Genomic DNA, 10,734 nt, shown 5'->3' with positions numbered 1-10,734 from the left:
GGCATATTCACACAAATTGCCACAGGGGAAGGATGTCTAGTTTTCATCACCTCATACCTGGCCTAGAAACACAGAAAAGCTGGAAAGTAGGGTGAAGCTGGAACGGCGAACCATACTTTACCTGGGTTTGTTTTAGCCTATTCATTCATTTCTTCGTAAAAACATTTCTGTGTCACCCCTCAGCAAGCTTGCTTAGGAAGACTGTTAGTTGTTTCCTTTCACTCATTTACCCCTCTCAACGACTTTCTCTCTCACACACTCACACTCTCTGCCTGTTTGGGAGTGAAGTAGGGTGAAGTAAGGTTAAATCTATCAGCACTTGACCTGAACTCCGTTACTTAAGCCCTTGGAAAGCCATACTTGCTATTTAGCTCACGCCTGGGGTGTAAGCCCTTTTGTGGTCATCTGATTACAAGGCCACGGTGATACCTGACCTGTGGTGTAGGTCATTCGGGGAAGTACCGCGAATCCAGTCAAATGTCATAATGCTTGTTTGGTCTCAGGACACATTCGGTGGAAGATCCGAACGACCCCACCCAGTGGATCCCGCTCGGGAACAGTAGACTGTCGCGCACGCCGTTTCACACAAACACAGTTGTGACGGGGGGAGCACAACGGCTCGACTAACGGAACACGAGGCCCATGCTGAGGGAGAAAGAGAGGGGGACGGGTGAGAGGGGCTGCAGGGAGCGTGTGCGGCCTTCGTGGGAGAGACACTCGCGGAGAGAACGCAATCCCATGAAAACCGTTGAAATCATCTTTGGTCGCTTCCGTAAAATTGCGCTTCTTTTTTTCTCGGGGGGTTTGTTTGTGTGTTAACCCTTGTGTTATCTTCGGGTCGTTCTGACCCATCAGCCGTGTGACCCACCGTCGTATTGCGACAACTTTACCGCATACAAAAACAAAGTGAAGCATTTTCTTTTAACCGTTGGGCTGTCTCAGACCCCCCACATTGCGAAGGTTAAAAGAAAATTATTTTTATTTGTTTTTGTATTGGGTAAAATTGGGTAAACACAACGATGGTTCGTTATGAACCTTTGGGTCATGTGACCCGAAGGCAGCACGAGGGTTAAGGTAGAAGAGCCACACCCTATCATTACGGTGAGAACTGCCCACAATGCAACACACACCCAAATGCTGTCACCCTGCAAGTATTCCTCTGGGTCCATCCTTTAAGTAGTGTGTCTGTGGTGTTCCCTGCACTCCCTTCTCCTGCAGCTCCTCCCCAGGACCATATCTTCAAAACCACACGCATTCTCCAGGATCTACGAGGCCCTCAGTGGCCCTCGATCAGCCTGTGTTATTCCCACTTTAGTAAATCAAGTATATCATGCCATTATAATGCCGCTCCCACTGTGAGTCCTTCTACAAATCATACACTAAATCATGCTCGCTCGACAGGATTTAAGCCCTGACCCATGTTATAATCTATTCAGCTGCGGTTTTGTTGGTGGTTTGTTTATAATACTTTCATAATGCATGCCCCTCCCCCCCCCCCCCCCCCCCCGCCCAACCTCCTGTCTGTTTGTTTCTCCATGGTGGTTTAAAAAAAAAAAAAAACACTAATTCAAAAAGTGTTTCCTGGAATTGGTACGGTTTACTGTAGCAATAGATTGTCAGCGGGCCCCAAGTACTGATATTCATTCTAATCTGCCCAATGCAGTGGGCTATTTTTACATCTTGAACACAAGGAGCCATAAGGAGCAGGGCTGAATTCTTGGAACCGGGAGGGGAGGGGTGGAGCAGTTTGCAGAAATAGTTTGTAATACATCTTAAAATCTCCTTAAGTGTTTGGCGTGAGCACTAAATAAGCGCTCACACAGACACGCCACACACACATTCAAATTGACGTGACTAATATGATAGATTTATATGACTTTAGAAAGGCTGTTTAACGTTCAAGCCTGTTATTTTTTTGGGTTCAAAATCTGTTTATGTAACCTGAAGGCGCAAGCCTATTGGTGACTGTCACGTGGAGACAAAGTGTATAATCGGAGAGGGAGACTGCTTTATATGTCACAGTGCAGAGTGGATGTAAATGAATTTCTCTTTAGCCTTCAAAGCTTGTTTTCTGGTCCCACACCGCTGTGAGCCTTGTTTCCCAGAAGAGCATCTGCCTTCTCAGTACCGCTCTGTGCGTGCCTCTGTTACATATTCACACACACACACTTGACCTCAAACACAAACGCTCACATGAAAACAGTCATCAAGTGGCAAACATGCTTAGACCCCACGCGTAAACACACGTGCACATGCACTGGTCCCCATAATGACATCATGCGCTAACCCACCGGGCACCTTCCGAGTTCCCTCTTGCTCGCGCACGCCCATGCGTGTGAGCACACACACACAAACACACCCCACAGTGGGTTGCCTTGTTGTTTAGCCTAGGGCAGGGTGTCTTCTTACTCTGCTGAAGGAGGTTCAGAGATGAAGGGAGGAATTTTCTGCAGGATTACCTAGCCAGTTCCCCAGAAAGAACTTGCAAATGAAAACGACTTTCCCAGAAACCTGATTAGAGGGAAGTGGCAAAAGGCCAGCGAGCAGGGATCTGCTGGCTGTGCTGCATCTGTATTAAACACACACACACACACACACACACACACACACACACACACACACACAGAGAGAGACACAGAGATAGATTTCTCTCTTACACACTCATACAACCATAATAATAATAAACCCTCACACACACCAAATCGTTTCAGAATTACCTTAGTAATACATAGTAATGTAATACATTACATAGTAATGTTAGAATTTCCCCTCAGATTTTTATGAAATGAATTCAAATTCTGTGTTCTCTTGTGTCACCAGTCACACAGAGTGGCGTTTTTTTAAACACAATGATTGTGTGTGTGAGAGAGAGAGAGAGAGACAGAGAGAGACAGAGAGAGACAGAGAGAGACAGAGACAGAGAGAGAGAATTATGGTCAGTAACCCATGATTTATGACTGAGATTTAATTTCATGTTGTATAAAACCATTTGTTTGCTTCTAAGCTTATTCTTATTTTAATTGATGCTTTTGTCCCTCCTTTTGGCCTGAATTCCTTATCTGGCTGGTGTCAGGCTATGTGTGGTTGGTCCCGTATGTAATCATCCTTTATCCGTCTCATTTTTAATTAAATGTTTACGTTTTAGCAATAATCCGACCAATATAATCCCTCTAATCTCTGAACCCAAATTGTTGACCGACAAACGAGAGGTGTTATAACTGCTCTGAAGTGATTTATTGTCTCGTCTGCAACGTGCGTATTTCCACAAAGTTGTAAACTAGGTCTACATTAGATATGTTTTTGCTCTTCATTTTTCAACTTGGTGGATTTTTTTGTTTACGCGTTATTTATGTCATAGGCTATCTGGCGGTGATAGCGATGGTCATCATCATCATCACATATCAAAATTGGACAGTGCGCAGGGTACCGCTCCTTCATAGGCTATGTCTCTCCTCATCCAGTCAGACAAATGTGTTGGTGGAAACGTCTTGGGAAGCAGTAAAGTGAATATAACTGCATTTGCGTGACAGTTAAGAGGGGGGGGAATATCTTCTTAGTAAACTCAGAGTTCAAAAACACACACCCCAGGGAGAGCCGAGTGTTTTTCACATACGCACATTTCAACGTGACCTCACACAAACTACACGCACACACTGTCTGCTCTTATAGACAGCAAATAATCAAGTATCTTACTGGAAAAGATGCATGTTCTTTCTCTCTTCTGCACACACACACACGTGCGCGCGCCCACACACTCAAAGATATATTTAGGCATTGATGCAAGTGCAGATTTATCATAGCTTCTTCAGAGCGGTGGAGCAGTGCACATTCGGACAACTGCTTCACACAAACGCTCACTGAAACATGCACGTTAAACTTTAGCATCGGTTTAGGAATACAAGGTTGCAGAACTACACTGAAGGCCTACGTTACGTTTCTTAGGATGTGGTCATGCGCTTTAGATGAAGGTAAAGTTGGATAGATGACGTTTTAATGAAGGTGGATCTCTCATGTTAAATGATTACAGTTTCAAGTGAGAATAACTGCGGAACCCGAAAGCGAGCAGCGGGGGGCTAGTTCTCAGAAGCCTTCCGTCAGTGGACCCAGCGTGTGGAAATTAGAGGTCAGATTTGGAGGTTATTGAAAGCAGCTGCCCTGCTCAGCGGTGATAGGCTACATTTTCTCTGGACCCAGGCCATCCCTGCTGTCAACCACGGCCGTGAAAGTCCTCTCCCCAGTAAGAGACGTCCGGCCGAGTTCCCTGAAACCGTTTAGTGATGAGCATATGGACTTCCACAGTGGTGCTCCAGGGATAGCGGACTCCTGATTACACCCCATGTCTGGCCTTTCCATGAACTGTTAGATTGGTTGGAAAAAAACGAACGTTTTAACAACATGCCTAACAGGCTGTTGCAAATTCGAGGTCAGGGTTTCTACTTAATAAGCTAACAGCTGTCGCAGACCGTTTCTACAATGCCTTGCTGTGTTTTATTGGGGACAATAGCCTACTGTAGCCTAAGTCTAAAATTTCCTTTCCTTTTTCAAGGCTACTACTATTCAGGTCTAGGCCCTAATGGAGGCCTAGACCTGAATAGTAGCCTTGAAATCAGCTGTCTTAGGTAGAGCCTTTGCAGTTCAGTTTGAGAGAGAGAGGCTACCCCATTAACATACATATCTTACAAAAAAGAAACAAAAACAACAAAAACACTCCCACTCCTAAAGCCTATCATATTGCATGTCACGAAATATTCGATTATTTTTTGTGACTATTTCACGAAAGTATGTGATACTGGGTTGGGTATTTCATTTGGCACACAGTCATTGTTTCAATGCAGTCCTTCTATTTGGAAGCGAGCCTTCAGCAGGTTATATATGTCTGTATGGCTACACCGCATAACTCAGATTATAATGCCGCTGGTAGCCTAAGCACTTTCTTCACAAGGCTCTGCTGGTCAGTGTCTCCACAGAAGCTCACTAGCTGGATGTCGCCTATACTTCTCAGAAGTCTGTCCTTGGAGCCTTTAGATGCAGCAGACTATTGATCTTTCCACGAAGGGGGCGTCCTGGAATGTGGTCATTGCAGTTGCTATGGGGACTGCATTCCTCTGAGGATAGGTGGATGGGTAGAGGAAGAGAATAGAGGAAAGAAGATGTATGATGTTGCATGTCATTGTTTCAATGTTTATATTATGAGGATGATAAATGGCATCAGAGACTATCCAAACTGTGCTTTTAGGTTGTGGTCAGACATTCAAGCTCATGTCGCCTAGCCTACATTAGGCTACCGTGGTTGATAGTGGTTCATATTTTGTAGTGTTGAGGTTAAATTCGATTTTAACATGAGACAGCTGTAGCCTAGAAAAGAAGCCACCGTTTTATGATGTTACAGCGCCATCTTCTGTTTGATGTATTAGCCTAACTGCTGCACCATCAATCTGTGATCTAAGTTTACTATTTAGAAACTTTCTTTTAAAAATGTTTTAACGGTTTGTAATGTTTTCTAACCTCAATTCTGACTTGCATGCCGACCCCAGGACGTCTGTGTGCCGCTGCAGTGGCTATTATACCAAGGACAGAAGAGCGCGCGGACATGGAATTCTGCGGCACGCATCAGTTTGTGTTTCCGGTTAAACTGCGTTGATTTTACGAGCGTTGATTGGGATACTGCGTTTATTTTTTTCTGGGATCATCAATCTAAATGAATGTACTGACTAATTAAGTGAATTGTTACAATTCAAACTTCTAAATTTTACTGGGGCACCACAGATTTATACTAGGGCACGTGCCCAAGTAAAAAGGGTCTAGAGATGCCCCTGATTCTAGCACCTGAACCCATGTCTCCACTCGCCATGGTGTTGCATCTCGAAGAAAACTTTTAAAAAGTACTTCATATTTCATACCACAGGGTGGCAGTATGCACCAATTAAGCTGTATGCCGACACTTTATTTGTTTTTTTGCTTCATGCCGACACAAACTACACACGCTGCATGGTATGACGTCACGCCAATGGCCAGTATTATTTCGATGCTGGAGGAAACCACTAAACCAAATTAATACAATAGTGCACGCTCTTAGACGCCTGCACCCTGATCAAACAAATAATTGTTTGTATATACTGTAGGTAATGCATATTGTTGTTATATTGGCAGAATATTGAATTCAGAGTGAATTCTGAACAATAAACTAGCAAACATGGTTTGTATTAGATGTAGAAAAGGGTATTTATATTTTCTACTTAAAATTCCATGGGGCAGTCTTCATTGAGCAAGATCCCCCTCCATGCAAACATCTGTTCATGTTCTGATATATACACACATACATACACACACAAATGCAATATTCGGATTTATTCAAAACTATTTACTTTGAAAGACTGGACATCAGTTTTTGTTCAACAAAATCCCTAACATTGACCAAATCCCCCCTCACACACACACACACACACACAGGGATCCCATGTCTTTGACAAGTGATTGTCAGTTGACGCAGACTGAAAACAAGACGACCCCTTTGTCCGAATTCCTCTAAACCAGCGATGCAGAACAGCGCTGTCCTCCAATGTCACTACAGCTTTTGTCTTAAGAAAGCAGCTAAATATCTCAGATCTGATGGTTTTCTTGGATCAAGCTCTGCTGAACACCAACCATCATTATGGTCAGTTTAAAGTTTGTCACTGATCACTGGTACTCTCTTATAGGGCCGACCGATCTTGTATTTGTGACCTTTGTTGTCAAATATGAGCACAAAGGAAAATATACTTTTATATTCAGGAGTTCACTTTGTTGAAGGAAATGTAAAAACAGTCACTGAACAGAACTCAGGGTTAGAAGTGTTTTTCCTCCCTGTACTCATTCAAATGTGTCATCGCTGGAGGGAAGGTCACCTGCAGACTTTCATTATCAAAACGAATATACTTTTGCTTCTCCCTCTAAAATGTGTTGGAGCTTGCAGTGTAGGCTACTGGCAGTGTTTTGAAAACAATATTGTTCAAGAAACGTTTTAGGCTTTGGGAAGAAATGACAATGACTGGGTCGAATAAGCAAGAAACAAATAGGTATCATGCTCTCTTAGGGGGACAACAAGGTTCACAACTATAGTGTTGACACAAACATCACTTTTGAGAAGGATGGTTTACTGGAAATAGATTAAGACTGAACCTCAAGGATAAACAGAGCTGTATGTAAATAGCTGTAGCCTATTCCCAATGTGGAGTAGGCCTACATAGAGTTTAGCTCATGGCCCAGTTACCAATGTCTGTAGAACACCGATCAAATCAACTGTTTTGTCTTTGAGTCAAGTCATTTTTATTATAAACTCTTGTAATTAGCTGAATACAAAGGATCTCATCCAAAGTAACACCCATCCCTTTTCTAACTTGGCTACTGGAAAACAACATAATTAAAAATATGTATTTTTTCCATGAAATTAACTACAGTTTGTTACTAACAAGTACATGGGGACCAATACCTTTGACAATAGGCTACAATATGCGACCGTAACAGATTGTTTAGTCTTCATGAATTATTTTAAGATAAAGTAGAAATCAACACGAGGCAACAATTTCAGGCTATTTCGCTGTAGGCTACACTTACAACGTAGGCTACACTTAAGATGAGCCCATCACTGTATCCCTATTATTTAAGGCCTACTTTTTCAGGGTATCCTCCCCCAACCATGGATTCAGACACAGCTCCCCACAGATCCTGGTTCTTGTGCCCCAGTCTCTACAAGAGAATAGGGCGGGGCGTAGAAGGAGGAAAGAGAGAGGGTGAATGCAGTCTCTGTCTTACAGAGTGTGTGAACGTTTCGTCCCCAAATGATGGCCAATGCCGCGGTCTCTCCATCCATATCGCCAACGCGCCGAGGATATTAACGGCAATTGATGCGTCGACTCATATGTTTTGGAAATGATTTGTATCGAGGTTCTTTGATACCAAAACATTAGGCTATCCTAGAACTGTCCACAGTCAGACGTCGGTTCGGTGAACCAGCTGTGTGAGTGTTGACTATTGTGAGCCCGGGGTCGGGTGATAGCGCTATCGGTCTGATGCTGCAGAAAATTCGCCATTGTTTGGATGAGCAAGTCGCTGGCCAAAGCTGAGAATAAAAGACTTGTCTGAACCCCTTATATTGAAAGCTACCATGCTCTCAGCGCTGCTTTATCCGATATATCTTCTATGCTGTATTCAGGTAAGGGAACACATTTATGGCCCATACAACAATTTTGTCTATCAGTTGTGATGGAGCCAAAACGCTCCGCATGTCTGGGATGTTGAGCGAATCATATAGGCTACCGTCTTTCGTGGAACATTGTCTGTTGTCTGTGAATGTGACTATTTCTGTAAAAAAAGAAAAAAAAAAATATATATATGAAATTTCTAAAAGTTCTTTAAATCTTACATGATTCATATTATCATGTAAAATATGGTCCAGGTCTGGATACAACGCGGCATGGCACGCGAAGTAGGTTTCTGTGATATTTCTTCAGGCAAAATTGGGTCATTCGGCTGTGCAAGAACTGTTTGCCGTGATTCCGCTGTATGTCAGCTCAGCATCTCAATGAAGTCATGGCTTGCTGGCCCGAGAACAGTAAAATAAATATGCCCTAGCACATCATTTCAGTATACAAAACCTGAAATGAATGCCTATTGAAACAAAGACGGTCATCTGGCTGTATCCCACCTGTCAGTGTAACAGATTCCATCACACCCAGACCAGGCCTTTATCCTCATTGAACATGAGCTTAGTTTGATAATTCACTGACGCCAAAGCTGAAAGGGATGATTTGATATAGTTGCAATATCAGTTGATGTTGAGATCTTTACTGAACCCTCCACTCCAATGTTACCTTCTTTTCAAAAAGGCCATGGTACCATCCCATTATGACCCCCCCCCCAACCCTCCCCCCCCAACCCAGTTATGCTACCAGTCACTAATATAAATAGTGGTCAATATAATAACACCTTGTTCATGATTTTTAAAAGATCTAAAATCTCACACATTTATACAAAGATCAAAATGTCCCAATAACTTCTTATCTGAAGTAGAATTGTGCTTTTTCAAATTCCTGTTAATTTCATCTGTCATGGTGGTGCTAAATTTCATGAAAATATTGGTTGATCTATCTTAGTATGGGAAAATAGGACATGTTGTGTGAATGCAACCTAAGCTAGACACAGTGAGCTGTAGTAACACTTCCTCAAATGCCAATGGATTGGATGGTGGGTGTTATAGATTTTCTAGCCTCCATTCGCCAACCTGTTCTCAGTCTACAATTCCAGGGATGACATAATTATTTACGCCTCAGCGCTGGCACCTGAGCCCCGTAACCATGGCGATAAAAACAGCGGAATGAGTCATTAAAGGTGTTGCCAGGTCGGTCGGTCGGTCGGTCGGTCTGTCATTCTGTCGAATGCTTACCAGTGTCCTCAAAGAATGCCATGTTGTTGGAGGAATGGTGTCTTAATGGGTTTGTCCAGCCATGCCTCTGAAGGTGTCACCCTAAAAAGCTTGCCTGGTCTGTTTCTGTACACAACCCTTATCTCCCAATCAGCAGAAATATACACAGAGTCAGAAACGGTTACATGTAAGAGCGTCTGCTAAATGACTAAATGTAAAATGTCATGTAAGGCATGTGTATATTGTGACAAGATCATGGATCCAAAAGGAAAAGTGTTGTCAATTTTGGTTGTAAGCCATATCCAATTACAGTGACTGTTTCTTTAACTAACTTAGTTACTAGTGTAATAACACAGGTTGCAATATAACAGCATTAAATGAAGAGTTCAACATGGGATTTTAAATGTTTTAGCTCTGATGTCAGTGAAAAGCCCCTTTCTGGACCAAATATAGAACAATGGAGATTGTCATCGAGGATAAAAAACAGTGGATATTGCTATTGCAGTGGATTACTTTCCTGCTATGTTACATAATGCAAACCATGGGTCATCATGGTTGTCTGTAAACAGAGTCACAGGCTTGATTCACATTGGAGACAGCAGGCAACCATGAGTAAGTTCAATCCATATTTAGGGCGGTTACGCACAGCTCGACTCATCGGCATCGCCTTAAGTTCTGCCTGTGTTCCTTCCTATGAGGGTTGATTTAATCTTAATAATGACTCTTTTAACAGTACTTGTTGTTCTTTAGGTGTAATTGGTGTCGCTGAGAGTTATTTTGCTCGACCTATCTCATAAACGTATGTTTCGAGTGACCTTTAATGTCATCTTTTCTTGTCACCTAGCCGCATAAAGTTCGGCATCAACGTTTATCGCGGCCCTACGTTGCCCGGAGATCAATTTGACGCCGACTGTCTGGTTGAAATGAAGTGTGCAGCGCCCAACATTGTTCAGCCACTCTTGAAGCCTTCCCGTCTAGTGGTTGATGGCTAAAAGCTGGTCGCCGCGCATGCTTTATGGAGACGAGAGACCGAGACACGAGTCCCCCCCACGAGTCCCCCCCCCCCCATTGTGTTCAAGTCGTGGCCTCCCCCTTCCCATCGTTCCTGAAGGAGAAATACAGGCTCTGCTATCCAGGGTCCCCTTTCTGCATGGATTACCTCGCTTTCCCTGCCATGTTTGATTGAGATTGGTGGTGAAAGCGAGGGGAAGGATTTCATGCGGCTTATAATATGACACTTGTCTCCCCTCTCCTTGATGAATTCCTCAAAAGTGGAGGCTTTTGTTGCTGCTCTCCTCCTTTTTGCCAAATACTCCTCTCCATCTCATTGCGTT

The 10,734-nt window shown here is 43.2% G+C and overlaps 1 protein-coding gene across 3 annotated transcripts in view; it reads left to right on the top strand.

Moving 5' to 3' along the window:
- The first annotated feature begins 7,788 nt into the window (after positions 1-7,788).
- ptpro (protein tyrosine phosphatase receptor type O) overlaps positions 7,789-10,734 on the top strand; it is a 37,281-nt gene continuing 34,335 nt past the window's right edge. For 2 of the 3 annotated variants that reach the window (XM_062483564.1, XM_062483563.1), the window contains exon 1: positions 7,789-8,191. In XM_062483564.1, coding sequence (XP_062339548.1) covers positions 8,144-8,191 — 48 coding nt within the window. In that variant the 5' untranslated portion in view covers positions 7,789-8,143. The remainder of the gene's footprint in view (positions 8,192-10,734) is intronic. The other variant, XM_062483565.1, reaches the window with a different exon arrangement.

The sequence above is a fragment of the Osmerus eperlanus genome, chromosome 17, assembly GCF_963692335.1.
Source record: "Osmerus eperlanus chromosome 17, fOsmEpe2.1, whole genome shotgun sequence".
Lineage (NCBI taxonomy): Eukaryota > Metazoa > Chordata > Actinopteri > Osmeriformes > Osmeridae > Osmerus > Osmerus eperlanus.
The sequence above is the reverse complement of the archived record's forward strand: the minus strand, read 5'-3'. Positions and strand labels throughout refer to the sequence as shown.